The sequence below is a fragment of the Mizuhopecten yessoensis genome, unplaced genomic scaffold (genome assembly GCF_002113885.1).
Source record: "Mizuhopecten yessoensis strain PY_sf001 unplaced genomic scaffold, ASM211388v2 scaffold11017, whole genome shotgun sequence".
In the NCBI taxonomy this organism is placed as follows: domain Eukaryota; kingdom Metazoa; phylum Mollusca; class Bivalvia; order Pectinida; family Pectinidae; genus Mizuhopecten; species Mizuhopecten yessoensis.
The window spans coordinates 365,578-393,141 of NW_018408837.1; the positions used below are offsets into that span (position 1 = coordinate 365,578).

Sequence of the window (27,564 nt, forward strand, 5' to 3'; positions counted from 1 at the left end):
GCAATTCAGTTGGCCGAATTCTGTAAACGTGACACGTTCTCAGAAATACGCATGCAGTCCGGCTTTTACGGTGAATATCGATTTCAAAATAGTGCTTCGTTCCGGTTAATCTCATGTTTTTTCACGTTCATATCTACAAGATGACGAGGGCGATGACGGTTGTTGGGAATGTGGTAAATGATGGCGAGGAGGATGTAACATGGTTGGTGAGAATCGAAGGGGTTGTTGGGAATGTGGTATACAGCTTTGTGTGACAAGGAATGCAATGATGATGAAGATTGGTATTAAATGAAGAACAACGTGATGTGACGAAAGTTTTTTTGTAAATCAGGTAAACGGATATTATGGGATAGAAAAGTGGGTTATTGGAGACAAGGTAAAGGAAAGGACAGCATGGGAAACTGAACTATGGTTTACCCCAATAATAATAATTCCTGATATCACATCCACCCCTGTCTGTTTACATAGTGAGCTAATTAAATGAGTTCAGCCGCTGGTCAGTGCCTGTTTTAGGACATATCGATGTGATTCATAATACTTGTTTATACTTTTTCTATGATTCAGAGTTCACATGTGGGCGTAGACAGCAAGCTATGTGATACACGAGTATCTCTCATATGAACCAAGATAATAATAATTTTATATGAATGAGTGCTGTATTTCTCCAGTTAAAGATAGAAATTATCCCCATCCTACAAACTAGTACTGTATTTCTCTAGTTGAAAATAGAAAATATCTCCATCCTACAAACCAACGAATTTGTTTTTTGAAATATATCTATATTGGTCATTAGTACATGTATAAACTGCATTTGTTCAAGTTAAGAACTACTTGGTAGGAATAGTCACAAATCATATAAGCAATCCGTATCGTGATACTTTGTAGTTATATAAACCCTTCTCATCTTTTTGACAAACTAGTGGCCTTATGAATGATTAACAATTGATATTCCTACAGGAATAAGTAAACAAACGAAGAATGAAAACATGTAGTAAGGAATGTGTAACGAAAGATACATTGCTATTCCATGAAATATTAAGTAATCATATCGGTACAAAAGACATTTGAGTGGTTTCACAGTTTCATTTAATAAACATATTAATGCTTGAATTACTTTAAGAACCCGTTTAGACAATGAAGCTTTGAACTCTCTCGAATATTTCAAAATTTTGAGCTGGTGAGAGGTTAGGGTCTCCATATAACAATACATTGGTACATGTAAAGGGTTGGTAAGAAAGGCTGTCTAGGAGGCATTTTCGTCTGGTAGATGCTTACATGCAACAGTATTTTAGGAAAAGAACAGATATGACTATCGAAAAGATTTTTCGTGGAAGAGATAATAATTACATTCCATGCGTAATCTGGCAGGATGGATCGGACCAATACTAGAACCGTTATTGTAATAGCAAGAAATAGCAACAAGCATTTTTGTTTAACTAGTCCTTCAGTTAGACGGGTCAATTTTAATTGTTTCTGAAAATTGATTCAATAATTAAATGCAAATAGGGAGAAAATATACACATATACATTAATTGTCTTACTTATGTGTTCTTTCCAAGAATCATTGATTACATGGTTGATGTTTTAATACTCTAATAGGACTTTTTCAATTTCATTTTGAAAAAAAAACAATTCTCGATATCCGTATACATATTTCTCTGCGGACGGTTTCCTTATCGAGAACGGAAAATATTCTATTTGGGAGATAATTTAAAACATTCTTTGACAGTTTAATATTGCGACACAGCAAACAGTGTTAAGGTTTCATTCCAATCCGCGTTATCTCACCACTGCCACCACAATCTGTCAAAATGTCGACATACAATCTGTCGTAGGGCCCATATGAATGTAAAGATACCTATTTGTACACATTACCTCTTTTTCTCTGTAAGTAAGCGGATGTCACGATGCGCTTTGAATTGCAGCACTCGGCCATTACTTTAATTTCATAGAGTTTTGTTAACTGTGAAATATTAAATGGTTTTGCAGAAAAAGTGCACAGCTATACGTGTGTATCTGTTGTCGACAGTTCCAAGGTTGATTATTGATTTTGAATGTCGGTACAGAACAGCTGCGGCAAGCTGCAAGTCTAGTAGTACTACGGCTGATCACTAGATATATGTACCAATCTTGTGGCATTTCCGAGATTCCCTGAGGTTTCACAGTTTAAAAGATATGAAAGGTTAAACGATTATGAAAGGTTAAACGATTATGAAAGGTTAAACGATTATGAAAGGTTCAAATGATAATGAATCAAAATTGAAAAAACGTGAAAATGCTTTGGAATTAAAATTAAACAGGCAAAAAATAATGAATTAAGATTGAAAAAATTGTCCACCAAATATGATTTAATGTAAATAAAGACAGCATAGCGCGACAAAAGTTTGCAAAGAGTTTTATAAGAAATGCATTATTTTATATAAGTGAATGAATAATATTGATGTATATTATTGTCCATATATAAGAACTGTTTGAACTTTCACCTGCTCGTGACCCGATGACCGCACCTAGTCATTTTTCTATTGAAACATACACTTGATATACTGATTCCGATATCACTGATATATAGGGAGGAATCTTTTTGGCGTTTGATTCTTTACGTCGCATTTAGGATTACATTAGTGGCACAGTGACAATTTTAATACGGTAAGTACTGTGTCTAGCTCGTGTTTCCGGGGTCACAACGTTTTCGTGCGCCCCGCCGACTGTAGGCGGTAGTGGACGAATTACCCTGTAAACAAACAGACCGACCGCGTTTTAGAAGTACATGGGACTTTTTAAATCCTAAATCCCAAGCATATGTGTTACGTGTACGTGTGTGTGTACCGTATGTTACCCGAGAACGATTCTAATTCGATCACTCGGTCCACAGATTGTGTCCGGCCTAGCCTTGACCCTACTGTAATGCGAGACGCCGGCCATTAACACGACCCTGATCGCATGAACGATCTTGTGTTGTGTTCATATAATGTACTTTTGATACGTCAGAGTTGTATGTATAGCTAGCTATAGAACGTGTCGAAACGGAATACCCTTTCGAACGCATTTTAACATAGAGTATAGCTAGTTCGGCAGTTTATTTGTGTTAGATTTTGGTCATGAAAATATTAAAGTTGATTTGACAAATTCTGTTTCGTGTACTGGTCTTGTAGTCTTGTGAAAATACAAGAACATTGCGTCTCAATCATTGATTGATTGATTGATAAAACATATTGATTGATTGATCGATAAAACATATTGATGGATTGATTGATAAAACATATTGATTGATTGATTGGTTGGTTGATTGATTGATTGATTGATTGAATAATTGTGTTTGTGTCTAGGAAAGAAAACAATCAATGATAGTAGTATGTATGATACTTTTAGATTGATTGATTGTTTGCAGGAAACAAAAATTTCATTGATTTATTGATTGATTGATTAATTGATTGATTGATTGATTGATTGATTGATTGATTGAACGTTGTGATGGTCATATATTGTTTTCCTTTCCTCGTCATATTATACGAAAACTAATTAATATCCAATTGATGGGAATTGATCCTTCAACTACCTCCCAGCATGTAACGACGTAAATTTGAAGCAAGCTAAGTATTTACCGCCCGGAAAACAAAGAATTGAGTCATGTTTGTAAGCTTTCCAGATTCTATGTGTGTTCAAATGTAATAGTAGAGCACGAATAAAAACAGCTGACCGGAATCCGATAAGGCCTCACTGGATCACGTGACGGCTGACCTGCGGGCACTAACAATATGTACACACACGATATGTATCGATTTGTTTACATAGAAACGACAAAAAAAAAATAATCAATAAACAAGAAAATAAATAGATCAATAAACGACAAAATGAATTTTCAAAAAAGGAAAACCAAATAGAGATAAATGTGAACGTAATTAAGTTATGGTGGATATGTAAATTTAAAACTCTACACATTTAAGATGTTTTCTGTCACATATCAAAAAATAATAATCAAATCCTTCATTCTGATGACGTCATCCTCCATTATGACGTCGTAGTTCATTGCAATTGTTCTCAAGAGAAACATATATCATTGTTATACATGTAATATATATATATAAACGTTGTGATGGAAAAAACGTCCCTAGACGGTAAAACTCGTTCCTTTGTATATTTAAAAAAAAATGATAACCAACCACCACTCGTTGGGGAACCTCTATACCACTACATATAGGGAGAGAAAGAGAATGCTAGCATCAATTTGATCGACTTGTACAGAAAAGCAAATTAAAATCTGTATAAATGTAAGAGAAATATTACTTATGTCTTAATATAGATTTTGAAATTCTCGTCCGCCATCATAACCTCGGTTTGGATGTGAATTCATAGATAAGTGGTGTAATGTTAGCGTGCTAAGGTCAAATATAGATTTCTTTGAACGATTGACCCTTTACGAATAGAGATCTACGCTAAGTAACAATTAATCGACCCGTCTGCTTTTGACAACAAGTGGTCGACACTCGCGTGCTGTGTGTACTTAAGTACAGTGAAACATACATTACGGTGTAGATTTCGAACACAGATATCTACACGCTGGCCTTGATTTCGCCCATCAATGAAATAGTGTACAGAATATGCTGACCTTTTAAGGACGCCCGCACTACTGCCATAACCTGTAACTATGCAGTTGAAATGACTTTTCTGGTATGCCTATAGCTTTTATAAATCATTTCTGAAAAGAAATAGATACCGTGAGGGATTTTTTATGAAAAGCTATAGAGATAAATTAAACAAAATATAATGAACACCAGTCTCTGAGTATAAACAAAACCAATGTGACATGACCAGGACTCGAACCCTAGACCCCAGAGTGTTATATTATTGCTCTGACCGACTGAGCTACCTGGTAAGCTTCAATACATTACGGAAGTCAGCTTTAAATTTGTTATATTATCATACTTTTGACTAGACTGTTATTCTCAGGATTACTTTCTCTCTCTCCAATATAAGTTGTTAAACTTGGGCCCAACTCCCATTGTATATAAATTATAATAAAATACGTTTAAAACAAAAATACCTGACTATCCGAATTTCACTTGCCAAACTATTCTACATTAATTTTTTAAGGTCAAGGTCTCTGGTTGAGTGCACGTGTCATCATTATATGTTGCTAATATGGTACTTACGTCATACTTTACTAGAACTTGGTTGTTTACACAACGTAAAATACCGATTAATTATCACATTTTTATATGATAAAGTGCATTTGTGAAATACGATGACCGAAAGCAGCCACCTTGAACAGAAACATAAAAAAGTTCCTTTTATTATATCAATCTGCATAAATATTTTCGTACGTGTCACATCAAAAACTCGCAAAAACATATACTAATTCGTACTGAAACCTTCAATAATAAAGTTAGACCGCGGCTAGACCAGGATTCGAACCGTGTACTTCAGTTTGTTAAACCATTGCTTCTAACACAGGACTAACACAGTCAGGCAAAAGTGGGGATACAGTCGATTTAACCAATTACTTTAATATAGAGTAAATAAAGTAGACGTATACTAATCATACATGTATCTTTGCGCAGTGGCGGTACATGTACCATAGGCGATGAGGATTTCCCGAGACGGGGTTATTGCTAGTTGAAAACTATATATCAAAACGGAAGTAAAGAGGAAGTTACTGTATATAGGAAAAACCACAGCGCAGTGTGTTAGGGCTGTTCCCGTTAACAGAGAGTTTAGACTTTTCCCGATCGGGAAACCATTGCCTTGTCGTACCGTAAACAATTTGTGACGTCACCTTTAATTAATATTGCCGTAAACAATTTGTGACGTCACCTTTAATTAATATAGGTATTAATTAAAGGTGACGTCACAAATTGTTTACGGTACGACAAGGCAATGGTTTCCCGATCGGGAAAAAAGAGGTTTCATTAGTACTCTTTCATCCTCATAATGTCACTGTATAAGTAAACATGTACATTTCATTATATGCCGTAAATTATTTGTGACGTCACAGTTTTCCTGATACGGACAAGCAATGTCCTTTTTTTAAGCGTGTATCCATAGTCGCGCCGTCAACAATTGTGACGTCACCGTCATATAAGGAAAATATTTAAAACAAGTGGCGATGAAATAATTTCCAAAATCAAATTAACTCTATACACAGATGACTGGTTAAAAAATCGGCACACCTTAATGACTGCTACGTGACCGGGTGCTTTTGATGAACTCCGGTAACTGCTCGTAACGTGAGTAATTAGCCTTAACAGAATTCTACACACAGCCATATTATATACATGTCATAATGTCAATTCATTCTATTAAAAAGACGTGTTTCGGTTCGTTAATTTACGGGTCAATCCCTGGTCAGTTAAGGTCACGCGCGACTTTCCAGAAACTAGCACATCTTTAAACACACAGTCATGTTTTCTATATTTATTTATCGATAGGATAAATATTCAAAGACGTGAATACAAAAGAAAATTAAACTTGACACATTCATTTTATTCACTCAAATCCTTCAGTGACGGAGACGGATTTACAAAACTACTAATATACGAAACGGTTAATTCCGGAAATTCAACATATGGTTATATCATATACAAAATCTTTTTACATCATGTATAAAACAAAAATTGAATTAGCCATTTTCCACTGCCGTCCTGAGAATGCCACTGCGCCAGTTCAATGATTTATGTACATATATACCGATTAAGGAACCTTGTGTAATTTAGGCCATAAGTACTCGGGATCCGGCATGTAAATCTATAGATTTCTCAGTACGGTAATATTTTCTGTAAAAATAGCATTCGCCTTGAAGGCGTTGGCCCTGTTTATAGCAATAATTCGGATTAGTCCCGTTTAAATGAAGGGCTAATGTTCACGTTTAAAAAAGTTTAAGTCGGTAAAGATTGCATTAAAGTAAAAATACAATGAAACACGCATATATGATATGTATATATACATAACGCGTACTGACCGTTCTGTCGGTATATACACAAAGAGCCGAGGTCAACACCTTAGTTGATCTACGTAGAAATTCTGAATTCCGGTCGCGGCCTGGTCAGTGGAGGTCAGCCCCGGTCAGAAGTGTGTGAAAATAAAACCCGGTACTTACAGCTGACCGATTGGTTTAGCCCGCTTGACCCAATAACCTGTAGTAGCGAGCTCTTAGCTAGGTGACCACCTTATTACGCTGTAAATAACTCCGATAGCAGGTAATCAATGTTAGACTCCGATAACCCTTGTCTACCTCCGTACTGGTCAAACCACTGACCTAAAACTGACCACTGGTGGAGTTCCGGGGATATCAAAAATCTGAAAATTATTCCTGGATAGCGCAGCGTATGTTGGCCATATTGACCATTTGTCATTTGTCATTTGAAAATGGACTGTTAGTTTGGACATTTCTTCACCACTGACTGGAAAGGATATAATTCAATACTCTGCGCAGATTCCAGCACTTAAAAAAGGTGTGATCGACATTGTTTTGTACTAAAATAGACTTATTGAACCCGCCAGACGTATTCACTGGCTATTCTTTGTGAACTTATACCGAGATTGCTCGGCGACAGTGGTTATTGCATACGGCAACCAACACCGGGATATATATGTGTGAACGCAAGCTATTCCAGTGATTTGAACGTGTCAGTAAGTTTCTTTATTTTCAAACATTCGAATCATCTGTAAGTTGATCCACGGAATAAGATTCGATTGCTATCTAAGTCCGTGGTTGATCAAAGGTCAATTACTGATATGTGTGTGTTACATGCTTAGCCGATATATATATATGGGATTTTACCGTCTATGTTACTTCTTTGACCCATATATATATATATATATATCAATATAGAAAAAATACGATTAACGACCGACTAAAAAACTAGCTGCTTTCACCCTTCACATGGCTCTTCAGGTTTATCGATATTTCTCAGGAAAACCTGAAGAGCCGTGTGAAGGGTGAAAGCAGCTATTTTTTTAGTCGGTCGTTAATCTTAGTTTTTCTATATTTACTACCTTCACATGGACATTTAATCCATTTTTATTATATATCGATATATATATACTGTTTATGATCTATGCTATACAGTGTATATATATATAAATAGAAGCTAACCGAAAGGATATATGCAATTACAACAGCATATTTCATATAAATAACTTTTGTTTGCCAATGTATTTTGAGTTGTATTATTGTTTCATGGTGACTGTTTTTCTCTGTTGTACATTTTCATGTTCCTGTCTTGATAAAGAGGCAGATCGCCCAGAAAATTTGACAAATGCCTTGGTCTGCACTGTCGTTTTCACTTCTTTGCCCATATATCTATTTAAGAAATTCGGATCCAGTGCCAGTATTGGTCATACTGTCGTTATTACTTATGAGACCCATAAATATGGCTTACCATATATGTATGTATATATTTTATATGCATGATTTGCCATTAATATATGCGCTGTACACTTTTACCATATTTATCTCTTACCATATGTATCTTTGTAATATTGGGGTCAAAGTAGCCCGAATTTCCACTGGCCCCGACACCAGACTTAAATGTTTTAACATTTATAGATGTCTGGTGTGGGGCGAGAGCGCACTGCTATATGAAAACGTGGAATTCTCCGACACCGTTTGGTATCGGAGAGTTATGAGGTGCTGACAACAAAAATCTACTTTGACACAACGTGTACCTCACATATAACGATAAATCTATCTGTCAAAACGTCTGGTGTTAAGGCCAGAGGAAACTCAGGCTAGAGTCAAAGAAGTAATGTTTCCGTTTTATACTCATACTCAACGCATTGCTGCATATTTCGTTCTCAAATATTATAGTCATAAACTATGTGGTCCTCAAATCTCATATGTATTTCTTCCACTGGAGATGGGTCTATACAAGTTGTAAAACTTGTTTCCGAGTCCGATGTCAACATTTGTTTATTTCTTTACATCATACCGTAAAAATACACAAAAAAATGAAATAAAGTTTATATTAAAGAAGCAATATTAACGGTTGCTTCCCGAATAACACTGGGTCCTTGCACACGTACAGCCTAGACAACCAATATGTTGTCAAATTTTCGGAGCAATCCGCTATACTTTTTCATTACATAAAAACAATATTAGAAATATAAAAGGATAGTGCTAAAATATTTTGAAAACAATAGCAGAGGGGGCTAACGTTAGCCGAAGACAGACTCTCTGTAATATAGGTATAGTTCTCATAAGTAATAACGACAGTATGGTCCAATATCGGCACTGGATCCGAACAAACAAATGTTGGTTGGATGTGTATTACTTAAATAGATTTATGGGCAAAGAAGTAATAATGACAGCGCAGACACAAAAAATGTCAAATTTTCAGGGCGATCCGCGCCTTTATCAAGACAGGAAAGTAACAATTTACATACATGTATCTCGTTTTAAATCTCCATTATATCAAAGATCTATTGGTTGCTCACTCTCGATATCCAGGGGTAACGCTCACCTTCGCTCTCTGCGTGAAAATCCATGCTACACGCTTCACCATGGCAACGTGTGACGCATGCCGTGGAAAACTTATTGTTTGAATTTGCCTGTTTCAATGACACTATATTTCGATGATTTCTGATTTTCCCCTATCTATATCATACCAAATTAATGTTTTCCTGGGGATTTCATTTCGTGGATTTTTGTTATCCACGAATTTAACGAAATTAAATGTCCCACGAAAATTTATGATTTTACAGTAGATACAATGATTCAAAATTGAATCGCACTGCACCATATAGCTGTTTCGTCCTTCTAGGGCTAATCGGTGTTGCTAGGGACCAAAACGATAACCGAACACCTTTTGTGACTAAAATAATTTCCAATGGTTGTTTTTTGGTCTATCGTTGCTCTTAATTGAGATATACTCGGTGTGCTAAAATCATGTTCTGATAAATAACAGGTAAATCATGGAAGATGTAACGCGGGTTGTCATTGGCCGTTAAAAAATAAATAAAAATACGGCACACGAAATAAAAACGAAACGAAGTGTATTAGATATTTTAGCTCGTAACGTTACAACATACAAGCTCAATTACAATATGTCAACAGGAATTTATTTTGTTTATTTTTGCCGTTTCATTAGCGTATATACTTATTTTTCTTCCTTTGACATATAGTGGATGTAACCTTGGCTTCCGGTGCAGAGATTGCGTGTACTTTAGAAACATGTTTTGCAAATAAGACAGATGTATCATGCATGAGTAACTGTGTTTTTGAACATTTTCTTCAAACAGATTATGCACTTTTACTACAAAATGTTGTATCATTACAATATTGTACTCTGAGAACGTTAGTTTTTAAAAATTTCATTTCCTGGAAGGCGTGGGGTTTTGATAAGGTAAGGGAGGGTATTAGGCAGTGTGAAGGGATAATTTGGGGGGACTAACGCATTGCTCATCTGAATAGGCGATCTCGATATTCTGATACATTCCCCTGCTTCACCAAAAAAAATAGGTCCAACAAAATATTTTGTGTTTCAAGTATCCCGACCTACCCTAGATTTTACTGCCGACCCTAAATATTGTATCACCTACTTGTATCTAAGATTAATTCATTTGCCAGCAAAAGTTCATCGCAGCTCATTAAAATGTACTTTCTTCCTATTCCGGGGGTCTGACCTTATTCTCGACAAATTGACAGCCATTGTAATGTGGGGAAATGTATTGTAAAATTTGAAATAAAGCGTAATATCAAATCACGAAAATAAAAAAAACCCATTAAATTAAAATAATTTTCCTGCCGACCTACTCTATTTATAAGGCATGCTACCTGAAACAAATACATATTTTTGGCCTTATAATATTTGTGTCTTTTGTTGAATGACGTGTTTACCGTTTGTCTTTGTTCGCACTGGTTGACAGCGAGGTATAAAATGTCGGGCACACACCGGTGTGATGGTGGGCACGAGTTCGAATCCCATCGTCGACGGCTACATTGGACCCCTTATAAAAATATCATTTATTTCTGGCTATTCTTCGTGAAAGTACATGTAAATGTTAAACTAAACGTCCGTATCAAATGTAGCTTCCGATATGGGTTAAAGAATGAAGGTACGTTTGAAAAATTGCCGCTGTTTTTGAAAAACACGCACAGGAAACAGGAATTACAAAGTCGACAAACATGTCTCTTTATGACAGAATTTTGTGTATCGAAGTGCAGTTGAACCAGATGCCATTATCACATGTATAGCACGTACTCAATAACATCACCAACTGTTCGCCACAAATCCCCCTATTTTTAATTTTCTGTATCGATCGGAAAATCATGCCGTTGGCCCCCCTCATTTGACATCAGGAGATGGAACTCTCGGGTATCGAGATACATGTATTTTTATTTGTGTAGTAATCCGATAAATTCATGTGATAGCTCTCCTGGGCAATCTTTTGTATGTTTTCTGAAAAGGATGTTGGCATCTGTGATAATGTATAACTGAGAAACAGACATGCATACATGTACATTACCGATTAAACAGACAGACTGACAGACAGAAATATACAACAGTTCTTAATATTCAGCTTTTAAAACGCGCGACTTTTGACCTGAGGATATTCAATTATTTCCATAAATGCCACAATAAAGTTAGTTACAGTAATTTTTTGTTGGATCCTTTTTAAAATATTGAAAATCCTGTTACTTAGAGCTACATTTGTTTTGTAAAGTAAGGAGCCAAACAACTTCAATACTTCGGAGGTTACGTATTTGCTCACTTTCCGGAGCGAAACCTGTGAGCAAGGGACAGAAATATATATGCGTGCCCAAAAAAGTCATCATACCTGATGTTTTATTTATTTATTTATTCATTTATTTCGGCATAAATAAACTATTCTTTTACTTATGTTATCCTTCTTTTATTTTGTACAATGTATAACGGAACATGTAATACCCTTAGTTAAGGAAGACTTGAATTTTTGACACCGTCGATAAACCCATCATTCGTCAATACAAATATTACATATGTAACACCATGGGGTAGCTAGCCCTTTTTTGGATTGGGATTCATTAAGGAGTGGAGTGGGTCTAGAGGTAGGGCACTGGTGGTATAACAAGCAGTGTTGTGTTTGTTTTTCTGTTAGACAATTTGATATTCACGTGCGTTTAGGCAGCTGAACACAGATTGACCGTGTAGGAGGGAGACATGGATATTTGTCATCCTCGATAACCCTTTGTTTTTATCATACCTGTTTGAAGGAGACATGCATATTTGTTTCCCTCGATAAACCATGCGCTTCTTATAATATAAGAACACGCACTGCACATGTAGAAGGCGACGCAGATGGTTATCCCCTTTGTGAACCATGTTTTCCACTGGACAAATAATAACACGCCTTGCCGTTGTATGAGGGAGACATGCACATTGTTAACTTTCACAAATCATGCTCCATTATAAAGAGACAAAATGTGTTTATTACGTCATAAACTATTTCATAATTCTTAGAAGCTTATCCAATGCTTTTGATATTCAAATCCGTGGTTTAACGGTTAATGATAACGATATTGACAAGAAAAACGCCGCGTGCTTTAGTGAAATGTTATTGGAGAAAAGTACATAATGTCAAATACGTACATCTGTAAGTGCTAATAGGTTAATTAATTTGATAATTTGGTGTCGCACGTGAAAATCTTGTGTGTGAAGTCAAACTCTTCTTTGTATAATAACGTCGAACTTATTATCGCTGCTAGACTTGTACAATAACATGACGATACGATACATACCACGATATATATATATAGTAACAGAAGAAGCAAAGAGAGAAAATTATGTTGCATAGTTTTATTTGCATTATCACAACTGGAAATAGACTAGGTGCAAAATGGGCGTGACTTAAACGTTTCACATAATTCACGTCTTTCGACGTGCATACCGATTGGGAGCTGTCACTCGCCATGTTGAAAATATTTTGAGTAGACTAAATTCAGAAACGTCAAAATCCGGAAAAATATCGTAGGTGTATCGTAATCTCCCAAAAATATTGTGTATCGTACCGTATTCAAAATATCGCGATATATCGTCGCAAAATGTATCTTCGCATCCCTAGGGAAATTTGAGTTTTGACCGAATCTATTAAAACGCCATCAGTTTGCATTTGCCGTAACTTTGTGACTTCATGATTCGTAATTGTGTCTTGTGACGTCATAATTGATGACGTCAAACGTATCGAAAATCTATATACATGCTGGTGTTACCACACTGATAATGAACATATGATATGATTAATATAGAATCTTTAATGAGTTTCAATTTCATATTTAATTCACAAAACGAGTTATTGCTATTTTTATATATGTTATTCATTTATTCATTTAAGCGATGTTTCAAGGAGAGGGGACGAATTTTATAAATCTCATGAAATAGAAACAAATACAAGATCCTTTTTATCACATCATGATGACGACATGCAAATTGTTTTCAAGAATGCGTCACAATATCATGACGTCATGTCTTTTATCTGAATTCTGACGTCACAATGGGCTTTAAGACATGGCGAAAAAAATTCACGGCACATCTCTCGAGATACGGACATCTTACGTTAAATTACAAAATGTAATCAATTACAAATTACGTAATGGGAGGACGTAAGCCTAACTCAGGGGAACAATCTAACGTTAGGAAAAGATGCAAGATGTTGTTTCTGTAAATGATTTTGTTATTTTTATATGTTTTAGGCGGCTCATTTGAAAGACTCGGAACATCAACAGCCATTCATTTTAATCCAACTCCGAAACACGGTGGTATATAGATCTCAATATGGAGCAGCCATTAGATCTAAGTCAACGAGAACATTCAGACAGCCCTGCGGCTAATAAAATGGAAACGGATGACGTCATATGTCCCTACGTTAACTGCGCGTGCCCGTTAAGGCACGTGCCACCAATAGATATCCGTCTTTCCCAGCACTTCGGACATTTCGGACATCTTGGAAATGTTATGGCGCCGATTGCGCGTGCGCCTTTCGGATACCTCCCTGGATTTTATACTGACGCAATGCGTATGGAACCAAGCTCACTGTATTTGAATAAACGGAATCCGATTCATGATGCTAGTCAAAATTCTGGGGTGGTTCATCCAAAAAGGAGAAAAGTTGAGGAATGTAGACATACTGTGACAAAATCAGCACCTTGTGATGAATCATCTAGCTCAAAATCATCTGTGTCGCCTAAGACACGTTTCTTTCGTCCAGGATTTCCAATGGAAAATGGTGAGACATCTTCATCGTCGTCGTTGTCAGTTTCTCCTACGTCATCTCTTTCATCGTCGACATCATCATTGTCGTCATCGCATTCTCCTTCGAACATCAGCTTTGAGAAAAAGGTCCAACCTGACGAGGACAGTTTTAGAACACCAAAACGTGTCTCACCATCTGCCATAATCGAACCCTATGATGTCAGTATGACGGAGGAAAGCTCCGCAGTAAATGACAATAATGTTGCCCAACGTGAACGGAGCAAAACAATAAGTTATATGGAACGTTTACCTAAGAAACGTGTTGCGGGTCGCCTTTTGTCTCAGGATACGTCAAATAGCAGCTCATTTAATATCAACCAATCACAGACCACAGCAGCCGTCAGCCCCGACACAAGGAACTCGCCTAGCAGTAGTCCAGGATGTGACGTCATAACCGGAAACGACAGGAATCAGTCAAATGCTGGACAAAATATGGACGTTCCGTCTCCCTCTGTTTCGCCCGTTGACAAGGAAACACGTCCGAAGGTCAAACCGAGTTACGATGTTTCTTCTTTAAAAGCAGACATGATACGCGAAATTGACGAAGCAGAAAAGCGTGAAAGATGCCCTAGCCGGCAAAAGACAACTTATATAGGATACGGAAAGAGTAGACCAAGCGAGTCCAAAGTGCAACACAGTGAAACGAATTTACGAGACGAAGTTGCAGAAAATCCCGGTGGAGTGCGCATGACAGCGCTAGATTATCTTATATCTAAAACCCTGTTACAACGGGAGGACAGGCCTTATAAGGCGAGGAATCACCATATACACCAAATCATACGCGGAGAGAAACCCGGTAAATTGTGTTTAATGGACATAGTCGAGCTCCAAGTGGAAATAGGATTAGCATGAGAGTGACCTCCCTTGTATCGAGGGTAGATAGAGATTGACTTACGCAATATATACTATACGTTACATTGTGTGTGTGTGTTTGAGGTAGAGACTGATAAATAGATTAAAAAAAATAGATCTTATAGATAAATGTGACCCGCATATTAATGAATAAGTGTCTATGGTTGAATGTTGTATACAGTGGAACCTGTGTTACCCGACACCCTATGGTCATATTGGACAGCAACTCGGAAAAACGAAGGTATTATATGGTCAATTCAATAAAAATGAATAAGACGGGTGGTCGAAATGTTCAAGGGATCGGTTTTGACAGGTTTTACTTTACCATTATCAAAACATATTTTAACAGTGAAAAAAAGTCTCATTTAATCAAGGTAGCTATCCACGACCCTCAGGATAAAATCTCGCTCTTTACTGACCTGTACAACAGTGGACATCTGTCGGGCAGCAGACATTCGGAACACCTCGGCCGATTCGGTCATCTTTGATGAAAGGAACTGGAATCGGGGCAAGGTGTTCCGAGTTGGACAGAAGAACGATGGAGTACGATCAGTCTAGAGTGTTTCCAAAGTGTGCTGAATAGATATTTGCGAATGCCGTTAAAAAGTTATGAATGTAGAATCATAAAATCGCGCTAATCAGACAATGAAAAGTAACCTGTATCGATAAGACAATCAGGAACTGTTCTGCATTCGTCCAAGTGCGTTGAATAGGCACTGGAGTACAAATTTGAAAAGAAAAGTTATGAATCAGTGTTATTTTCGTATTGATCACACAGTGTGCTGAAGAGACAATTGCAGACGACATCGAAAATGTGTTACCTACATTTTGTAGATTGTTCAATCTTACCAAAGTGCACTGATCAGTTGTTAAGTATGACTTTCAAAAGCCATTCGACAGTATGACGATGGAAAACGATGATTATTCAGTTTGTGTTGCAGTGCGCATGCTCGTTCTTTGGATGTCGATTACAGTACCATTAGGTATAAGTGCTAACATAAAACGTGACAACTCTAGCCATATATTATACAGAGTTATCGGACTTGATCAAATCAATATGATACGTCGCTACCTCTTCTCGTAGTTCCTGTTCATCATGCATTATAATGGAATTGGTCGTATACGGTTCCCAATTTCGTTTTTCTGAAACGGAGCTAGGAACCCTTATATAAGGAAAGACAACTCTGGCTGGAGATTGGTAATTCTTGGATGTCCGCTAAAAGACTCTAATGGACAATGAGAGTCCCGATAGAAAGTTCCTTATATACACTAGGGTATTGATTTGTTTAACTGCGTGGTTGATTTTTGGTATATTGTTGTATTTGTATTGTTATTAGTAGTTTGAGAGAGACAATAGTTGGTATTTGTATGGCTTTACTGTGTTATTAGTAACATCTGAATCCATTATCGTACGAACAGAAGTATCCCCCTACCCCTTTTTTAATTATTTTTTTCCCAAAAATCTGTCTTTCGTATATAAGTTGTTTTGTTATGTTTAAACTTCTGTGATGGTGATATAAAATATTTCAATAAGCAAAAAATAAAATTAGAATAATGTGATGAAAAAGTATCTTTCGATATATTTCAATTAATTAATTACATGAAATGAATTATGATATTAAGCGGAATCTAATTTAGATGCCATTTCAGGTATTATTGTAATTTCATCGAACATCTTTAATCTCGTTCAAGAAAAAGAAAAAAATGGAAAACACTATTTTTATTTTATTTGAAACATAGGCGTAATCTCGTTAATAAAGATATCAGCCTTTCGGATGGGTGGTGGAAAAAAAGTCTCCGCATAATCGAGGTTCGGTTAAACAGATAAATATGCAAAAATATCAAAGCATGATGAATATTCATACTTATCTGATATGAGATATAGTGGTTTATTTGTGATTTTAGGTGTACATGGTGCAGAGAGCTTCAGAAAATAATTGTTGAATATAAAATATTGCACCTTGGATTTTTGGAAAAGTTTTAAGGATTAAGTAGAATCATTCTAAATTGACTCAAAAATATATAATAGCATAATAAGATTTTGTACATGCATGTTCACAATTGCTAAGTTTCAAGTGTTAAACTAAAAGGAAGGGAGGTAACTCTGTGTGTTAGATAGACGAATATGATCGTTCGTATATTTGTGATCCCTGTTTAGAAGGATTTTCATTTCATTAATATATTTTAACATATATATTATATAAAAATTATCTATATAAAGATATATATACTCGTAACTTATTTCTAATGTGACGATTGTTTTTTAATGAGTTAAATGTAAACATGGGAGTAGATAATGATAAATTAATTTCGCTGTCTTTCCATAATGAATGTACGGTGTCTTTGTTAAATGTCGATAAGTGCACTGAAAGAAAAGTATGTGTCACATGATAAGTTGAAATGCCAAAGGTAAGATTGTCGTTACGTAAGTAAAAGGTCATATTTTGCATTAGATGCTAGACAATTTTTTTTTTATACCGGTATTTGAAAAAGAATGTTACATTATGTAAGTTACATCTAAAAAAAAAAAAGAATTTTCTTAAATTGTTTGTTTGTAATCCATATATTTCTAATTGAAAAATGAAAGTTGACCTGGTCTATTTGTAGATGATGTATTGTATGTAAGTTTATGCATGTTAGCAAAATATTTCACTGATTTAGTTTTTGAAGTAAAAATGGTTCGAGGTCATTTCCGGGGATATTGTAAATAGATTGGCATCTATACAGATTCTGTCTTCGGCAATTTTCGTTAATCATCGGAACTGCTCGTTAATTTCCGCCATAAATCGATGTTAAATTATGTGCGGGATCTGAAATGGAAAATTATATTGAACTACTGTAGATAACGTAACATATCCCATCTGGATTTTAATTTGCAAATAATTATGACAGATCACTTAAATATCAGATTGAACAAAAAAAAAATCATGACAATGCAGATAGCAATCTATATTACATCTGTTATTCTGATGTACTTACAGCAAAGTTTAGTTGTCATTTTATGTTGAATATATTTCAATCAATTTTAGTCGATTTTTGAACATTTTGTTACCCCAATTCAAGCGTGTATAAAATCAAGACTGCCAGATCAAGTGATAATCCCCGTTTTATGACCTCATTGTAGATAGAACGTGCAAATGTATTCACGCATGCGCAGAGATAAGTGTGTTTAAATGTGTAATGGTCGCATTTACATCTTGTTGCTGTTTGATTTTGTTTTTTAGTCAGATACACTTTCCGGAGGAGAATATTAAAATATGCAATTCCGCAAGGAAAGTGAATTGTGATAAAAAAAAAAAATGTGTTTATTTTATTTAATATTTATAGTACGATGTTATTAAAGACCTAACGTGACATGGATGTTTTTTTCGATAGAATAAAAAATGTATTAAAAATACAAAAATATATTGACAATACATAGCGTCACCCATTCATGGGTGTCGCTACACATGTAATAAATTATTGAATAAACAAATTTTTTAAAATGTATCACGTTTTTCGTTATTTTGGGCCCACCATCCTCACATGCTGGGCTGTTTTGTGTTCCCTTCTTCGGTGGTCCGTCCGTCCGTCGTAGTGTCGTCCGTCAATTGCTAACGCTATTTCTCAAGAAGTACTAAACGGATATTTCTCAAAATTCATACGAATGTCCCTATTGGGCCTTCCCCCCAGGTACAAATACACAACTTTAAAAAAAACACCTTTCAAAATCTTTTGCTGGATTTGATGAAGTGATGCACATGTCTAGAAACGTAAGAGTAAAAGGTCTACCGATCGAACCGGATTGCCAAACAAAAGAATCCCTACATTTAAATCTATACCTAAGGCATTCAAATTTTGAAACAAAATACGCCTTCTCTAATATTCATGTGAAGGTTCATCTTGATCTTTAGTTTTGCATGTTGAACTTTGAAAAGACAATGTTACACATAGCAGCACATGAAGTTTTTATTCAAATGGCACAACAAGATGCAATGCCTGTTTACATGACTCAATTGAGCACATAGAGGAAAAGACGTAGAGGAGAGATCAAACGTACATACAATGAATAGCTTACGATTGTCATCCTCGATATCCAGGGGTTACGCTAGCTTTCGCTCTGTACCATGCTCTGGAGTATGTCAAGGCAAAATTGAAGGCTCCGTGCGCGCCACCTTGTCGATGAGACAAGTAAGCTAGTTCGATCCTTTGATGTACATCAAAAGAATCTCGCGGTCATGTAACGGTAAAAATTGACAGGTTTTTAAGTCGGGCGTCTCTCCTTTGTATTCTTCAAAGGACAGGTATCAGCCTGAGCGATTGGTCAGATTTTTTTACCTGCGATAAATCAAACAGCTATCTTCGTGCTTTCAATTTTGCTATGACGTATTCAAGGGGTTTAGAGAGCGATAGTGAGCGTAACCCCTGGATGTCGAGTATGACGATTGTGGGCGCAAAGCGTCCTCGATACTACAGGGGTTACGCTCTCTGCTAGCCTGGAATATGTCATAGCAAAACGAAGACTCAATGTGCACCACCTTCTAGATGAGACGAAAAGACTAGTTAGATCATTTCATGTACATCAAAAGAATCTGTCAGTCGCGTAACGGTAAAATTGACTGGCTTTGAAATCGGGGTGTCGCTCCTCTATTATCTTTTAAGGACAAGGGTCAGCCTTAGCGATTGGTCAGGTTTTATTACCTGACCCCAAATAGGTAGTCACGTGCCTTCAATTTTTCTATGACATATTCCAGGGGAACTGAGGATCCTAGAGAATTGAGGGATTGGTCGTAATATACCTCTGGGATCTCTTTACTTATTTTTATAACTACAAGCAAGAAATACAGAGAACATAAAATTGTTTACTTCACAACTGTTATTTGGAAAACGAAAATTCAGTAATAATTTCGTCATTTTGACAATTTTTATTTTCCTTAAATTAAATAATTTGGCGGAAGGATTATTGCGCCGATTAGAACAATGTCACTAGTATTTTCCATTGTAAAATTTATTTTCAAATGTAAATTTCTGGAGATTTTGTTTTGCTACAAAAATACAAAAGCCAAGTTCGTTTAACCAGGCTGCAATACTTACATGATGAGATAAAAGTGACTGAAATTTATCTTTGCAAATAGTCTTTTCTTCAGCTGTTGAAAATAACGAGTGTCAGGAAAGACAACTCTGGGTAGAAACAAAAATATCAAAACGCGGGTTGATAAAATTAAACTTCAGCGTAAACGCTTGAGCGATAAATAATACAGCCCGAAATCATTAACATAACAAAACATAGCATTTTAGCGGGTTATCTCTATCGTGAATGGTGATGACACATTGCATCACGTGTCTTCTAAATTACTTCCGTAATTATGTCAAAGGTGTCATTTTGTTACTTCCTGTGCATGATAAAGCGACCGTTAGTTTGATGTTCAAGTTAATGACGCATTTGACAAAGTCCGTTAATAGAAATAAACAACAATGTCAAATGAAGCGTAGTCACAACTCCTTTCAAACAAGAACAGTCTGTTGTCGCTAAGCCTACGTAAGTATATTGAACTTAATACCACTCGGTAACCATCGGCACTTTCCGTACTTTCTCGTTTACGGAATGTGCCGACTGTTCCCGAAAACTTGGATACAATAAAACGCAAGAGAGTTACACACAGTGCTGCGGTGCTGAAGCGAAAGCTTAATATATACTGTTTACCGGGAAATCTTTGCCCTGTCAAATATTCTGTCTTCACTGATAAATTCCACTTTCGCCAAGTGTTAATTTCGCCCTTTGCATATAATTACTACATATTGGATTTTGTGTACTTAAATTCGTTGTCATGATAAATTCGCCCTGGTTGCAAAGAACAAACTATGGCGAAAATATCGAATAATGATTTCGAAATACGGCACGATACTAAAGTTTCCATATACATTTGATTAGTAGTTCAAAAAAATAACACTTTTAACAAAAAAAACATCAGTTTATACATTTTTTTACTTTCTGTATTACAAAAATATTTCAAATAAATTGGAGCACATCAGATACTCGTCATTTTACATGTTTTTGTTTTGTTTTTGAATTTCGGCGGTCATTCAAGATATTTCAAAGAGCATGCGTATCGATCATGTGCATTACGAAAAGAGGTCGTTTCCGTTAACGAAGCACTTGATCGATTGACACAAAAATAAAGTTGGTTACTTTTGCTTAAAAAGTTTAATGATATAATAAATACATAAAATATGTGTTTCCATAGTTCAAACACTAAACACGTCACATTGTAGTGTCTAAAGTTGATACTTAACTTGATGTTTTATAATTAATAAAGATTTTATTGCATATAAAAACTTTAAGGGGTATTTTAGAAAATTGAAATCGGACACAATAATTTTACGTTTTATAGAGATTGATTTGTCAGGTCCAGTGTTACCATAGTGTGTCTTTCACTGTTTCTATGGAACGCCGATGAAAAGCTTGTGTTTGTAGAGACGTTCCTGTCATATTATCTCTGGGTAACAAAGCAATGTCGCATTTCTAATACTGTTTGAAGCTGCTAAGAAATTAAAATTGTGATAAGATAAATCGCACAAATAATTTAAAACGCAGATCTGCAACTTCCGTCATAATTGATTTTTCTTTTGTCACGCCATGATTTACCCCAGTTACTGTAACAGTGTGACGGAATGACCCGAACGGCTTCTGATTGGACAAGATTCACGTGCAATAGTTCTTGTTTGTTATTGGAATATAACGATATTTTTGATAGGTAGATTATCTAACATCAGATGTCAACGGAGATGTAAATATTTGATAATGACGCATGCGTCACTATTAAAATGATAGCGTTGATGACCTGACAGTTCGTCCGGTTAGGGCAAATACACACATAACTCCCCGTGTTTTTGATACACTGGTCAGTCCGACGCTGAGTTGATGATATAAAGTCTACTATATAAGCAAAGGTAAGTTCTTTTATCATATATACTACTAAATGAATATGAAATATAATGTACCTCTTATACGTGTAATACATGTATATATTCGTTTACGAAATAATTAATTGTATCATATTTATTTAAAGATTTTAGTATAAAGCACTATGTACAAGCATTGCTTTTAGAGACAAATTGCTATAGAGCGTTCTTTGGCTTAGTTTAAATTTATGCTTATTTTCATGTAGAGCTGTATAGTACAAACATCCTCCTACAATTATATAAGATATAGGCTTTTTAATAGCTACATGTAGGTGCGTTCGCAAGTCAAAACCATTTTTACGTAGTTTTAGGATAAAAATGTGAAGTTGGTAAAAAATCAAAACTCGTTAGCTGCCGGATACCTTATGTTTTTTATTGATTTTATTTTTTTTATTTATGTTTTTTTTATTTTCGTTTTTATTTTTTATTTTTTGCATTTTCTTTTGTGGTTTTATGTTCACACTTGTGCTCCAAGACAATAATCTTAATATGACATAGTGGAAAGTCGGGACGTATGAATATCGAGACACAAACTTAAAACAAAATCAATTCCGAGTCAACTTTCGATCAAAGAGTGATCATGCTAGAGCCCAATCGTTGACGTATTAAGATATAAGGAACCATATCAATGGTTGGATATGATATATACAATATGTATCTTGTTTGCCTTTGTTGTATGCTATCCTGTCAGTTACATCCTTTGATCACGCCTCGGTTCCTTTATCCATCTAATCAGGGCAATAGGAATTGGAAAAGTTAAACAAATGCAGGTTTCTTTGTTGGCATTTTAAGCATGACACTTCGTTGGAAAGGTCGCAACTTCAGCAGACCCTTTTCTTCATCACATACCTTAAAATTAGAAAATGCTCCCAATTTTCGAGCTTAGTAAATAAGTGAAATGTATCTACATGTAAATATCTATTTATCGATAAATTATAGACATAAGGAATATTATTTTTTTAAACCATTACCATGGCGAGACGTTTCAAACCATGATCAGTTTAAAGAGCCACATCGCGAACATTTCAAACTCTCTAAACATTTCGCTTTTACAGTATTTGGTGAGTAGTACATACACTGAACAGATTCGATAGTAACAAAGTCAGTTCGTGAGTTGTTTATTTTACCAGATGGAATAAATGTATTTTAGTCATGATTTAAATGGTTTTACTGTAAGTATCTTGTTTTCATGTACAACAATTTTTTATTAGACCAAGTCGTTTTTACATCTATTTTTTAGATTTTCAACGAAATCTCACAATGAAGAATGTGCTTTTGGCGATCTTCCGAGCTGTTATTGTTCTTCCGTTCACTGCGGGAACACGTGGGGGCCATTCCGGTCCATTCCGACTCTACGATTGCAGCACCTCTTCCGTTGTCATGCTCTCGGGACTCTTGGCAGTGATAGTTGTGTTGACCGGAAGTCTGGCCATCTCGAAAGACCTAATCTCGCGTCTGACGGCAATTATTGCGATCCTGATCATCATCGTAATTGCTGGAATAGTGTCTTGCATGGTGATTAGCTATACCTTACACAGCAGACATGGTTTGCTGTCAATAGCATCAACAGGGCGGCCTCCAAGAATTAAATCAAAGAATCTTCAACTTTTATTTCTATGGCTCTTTGTGAGTTTGGCCTCCATACATTTCAGTTTAAGCATAGTTGTTGAAATAGATTGCTACGATTTATTGTCCACCGTTAAAATAACTGAAAATGCTCTCCTAGTGGTCTTCATGATTGGGGAAACTGCTTTGATAAGTGTTTTAACGTCGTATAGGATTCATCCTTTACCTCTGATACGATACTCCATGCGGTTTCTTATCGCCGTTAATTTGTCCATGTGGTTCAATGCTATTATTAGCGAAAATACAGGGGTCCATCCAAAACCTTATTTGAATAGCTCCGACATCATTCCCGCCTATATAAACTGCGTTCGAAATTCCACGTCTGGAAAAGTATTCCGCAAGTCCTGGAGGTTTCTATCACCAGCGTTCGTAGAGTTTTCTTTGTTGGCTGTAACCCTGTTAGCAGAAATAATTTCAGTAAACTTCCCGAACATCATCAACTACGACCACGAGCGTGACCAATCTAAAAATGACCAAAGAACAAATGAAGACAAGAATGAACTCAAAAACCAGGAAATTAATGACGAGAAAGAAAAAGAAGGAGAGGAAGATAAACACAGAAAAGTAAACGAAAAGGAGGAAGTTATTGGGGAAGAAACGCCATTGCTACCGACAAGAAACCAGAACGATTCTACACCAAATCAACAACACACGAGTCAGCTGTATTCTTCAGTTGGTATTGAAGATAGGCTTAATTCGAACACAAATATTGTGATCGATGATTCGTTAGTTGTATCTTATAGAGTGACATCGGGATCGTCTTTTTCGTTTTACTTGATAATAGGATTAAGCGTGTTTTTGTGCCTACCGCATTTTGTTGGCTATCTATTACAAGCGACAGTGCTCACACACAATGAAACACTTACGCTGCTACTGGGTTGGTATGAAGCTGCGATTAAACTATTTATGATATTAGCGGTATTATTGGGCTTCTACTTTACAGAAAACGTCATGTCACCTCCAACAGTATCGAGGACGGAACCGTTCAAAACCAAAGACTGGATATTCCTCGTGTCAGTTTTCTGCATGTTCGTTTCTCACTGCTTCGAGATGCTGGCAGGATACATGTCAGAAAACAGATCGGCTGATGCTATATTGGTCTGCAATTGTTTGAGTTTTGCACAAGACTATCTCCAAACAGTGTTTCTACTGCACGTCGTGAAGTGTCAGAGGAAAGTGTCTTACGCTAAATGCGCGGGAATTGCGAGTCTTTGTCTTTTCATGACAATTACCAACTTCGGTTGCTGGGCAATAGACGGATTTATCATTGCTCACTCTCTTCAACAAACCCGAATGGAAACAATGAAAATACTTTCACCGACCGTTTGGATGACACTGTATTCATTCTTTTTACCGCTGACTTTATATTATAGGTTTGCATCAGCTTTCGCTTTTCATGAGCTCTATAAAACATTCATTCCAAAATGAAAGTTTTTATTACTTGCATGTACTAAGGTCATTCTCGAATTCATCGGGGTCCCGCTCCCGTTATCAAATATTTTCTTCGTACATCTGGATTCTTTCATGACAGAATCATTGCCCATGTACACGTTTTCTTGTGGGTAATACGAGCTGGCTAGTCTAGGGACTGTAAACCAGTTTTGCATATCTTAGATCTCAGAGTAATTATTTGATAAATTTGAATTGCGCTGCAGCCGAACGGTAAAATTGACACGTTTTGTTTAAGACTAGCATTTTGATAATCATCAAAGTACAGCTATCAGGGCCCGTATTCATGACACCGTTCTCAAGCTCAAGCATAGTTTTTGTGCTCAAGCCTTATATCTAGATCCGGTTATCAATCAATAATAATATCATATTTTATCAATTATTTTTGGGGAAAATTGAAGAGACTGAAAGCCGAATACTGTTTTCAATGTTAACATTTGACATTTTGATCGTTTGACATGCTTTTAGTGAGTTACAAGCACATCATAATCCATGCTTGAGCATGAGAACGGTTTCCTGAATACAGGCCCAGCTTTGCAATTGTTTTTGTTTGTGTCTTTAGCCAGTCAAATAGCTAACAATAGGCTTTTAGTTCTGTCATGATAAATACAAGGGTTGCAGGGCAGATATGTAAATCGAGAGGGTAATTTGATTTCAAAGATATATTGTTACAAACATTGATCAGGAAAAGAAGTTCCCGTAAAACTTGTGACCAAATATAATATGGTTTTATAAATCATAAAATGAGCTTAATGTATTACCATACCGTATATGAAATGTACTGGAAGTCACTTGTTTTTGTGTATAATTTGTTGTATGTGGATTTCATTCGCGAATTCATGAACTTGTTGACGAGAAGATACTGTTTTCATACTTGGAGCAATTATCCTTAAGATTATATATTAGCTTAAGATTATTTTTGCGATTGTGTCTCTTTGCAAATTTAATGGATTCGTGCATGTTGTTTTAGAATAAAGTAACTTTACATTATATCAGCTCAGCTTATATATAATTGGTTATTTAAGAAATAATCAACATATGTACGCACATATGTTTATTATTTCTTAATCCGAAGCCGCCTTCGTTAATTATTTTTACCAACATTTTCTCACCCTCGTTATATATTCCACCGTAATGCACGCACATAAGTTGATTATTTTTATTTTACCACGTCAAATGTAACTAATTGTAAAGGTTTGCTGTCTTATAAGGCGACATGACCTAGATCATTCGATATGCAAATTTGACGCTGTTCTTTTGCGCGTGCAAGATTTATCACGTGATCGTGTTGCCTGGTTTAACTTGATCAATGTCGCGCCAACATTTCTCAGTGCGTAGGGTTGGGATTCCCGGATTGCGTTTACTTTTAAAACTATCATCATCGTACCGATATCAAGCGGATTTTCTTGGAAGTGCCAGTGATACAACATCGTACGATAGACCTGAGTTGGCATATTTAGTTTGTTGCCATGACGTGATGGAAAGTCGCTGACCGGCTGATCATGACGCGACCTTCACCTTCACCGACTTCACCGGACAGCTGTGTTTTGCAACCACTGTTCAGACCGATGCTACTTTTTGCAACATTATTCTTCACACACGGTATGTACACTGTAGGCGAATGCTCGACATCACTTTGAATTTTTTGAAAGCAGACGACGTTTTGCAGACCAGAAACAACTGAACACGTGTGACGTCAGATACGATGTTTATTTCAATCAATCAAACATTGGCACGCTATCGACATCGTTCGTCAAAACATGAAATCAACGCTTGACAGTACATACACACACTGCACACATCGTGAAATGTACGGCACTACCCAGTGAAGTAAAAACAGAAGTAATTTACAATTTACCATTTTGTCTTCAGATCTGTACATTTTAAATGTCAATAATTAATAAACCATTTTCACTGCACGGACCCACATACTTTAGGTCTATAGATCCGTATAATCTTTTGAATGGCAGGCCTGTCAAATATTTTGATCCCGCCTGACAGTTATGCTATTTTTGTTAATTCATGATAAAATACGGGGAGGTTGGTGGAACAGCATGCGTGTGCAATATTTCACGTGCATTGGTTATTGGCACACGGATGGTATATCGTTCAATAATGCACTCTTTTTTAACCAATGAAAACCGTCGTTACATCACAGACGTGGTAGAATGATATATATATATCATATATATCATATGCGTTTAAAAAATAAATCAATCAATCAAAAGCATGTTTGCTGGTAAAGCTGTCTCCATTGTTCATATGATATACGGTAGAAGATGTCAAAACGAAATCCGCCATTTTGTTTTTAATTCTACCATTGGCGACTTGTATATCAAAAATCATTAAGAATCGCCGTACCACTGCTAAAAACTGTATTTTAAATGCGAAATTTTCTCGCCTTTACAGCTATTGCTTCAATAAATAACTTTCGGATTTTTTTTGAAAAATTATAAAGATGGGGGAGGGG

At 36.0% G+C, this 27,564-nt stretch overlaps 1 protein-coding gene across 1 annotated transcript in view; it reads left to right on the forward strand.

The window, feature by feature from the left end:
- The window catches only part of LOC110464653 (uncharacterized protein DDB_G0271670-like), a 32,594-nt gene extending 14,296 nt beyond the window's left edge, over positions 1-18,298 (forward strand). The window contains exon 2 of the mRNA XM_021519990.1: positions 13,667-18,298. Within this exon, the coding sequence (XP_021375665.1) occupies positions 13,749-15,077 (1,329 nt within the window). The 5' untranslated portion in view covers positions 13,667-13,748 and the 3' untranslated portion in view covers positions 15,078-18,298. The remainder of the gene's footprint in view (positions 1-13,666) is intronic.
- Positions 18,299-27,564: the final 9,266 nt, after the last annotated feature.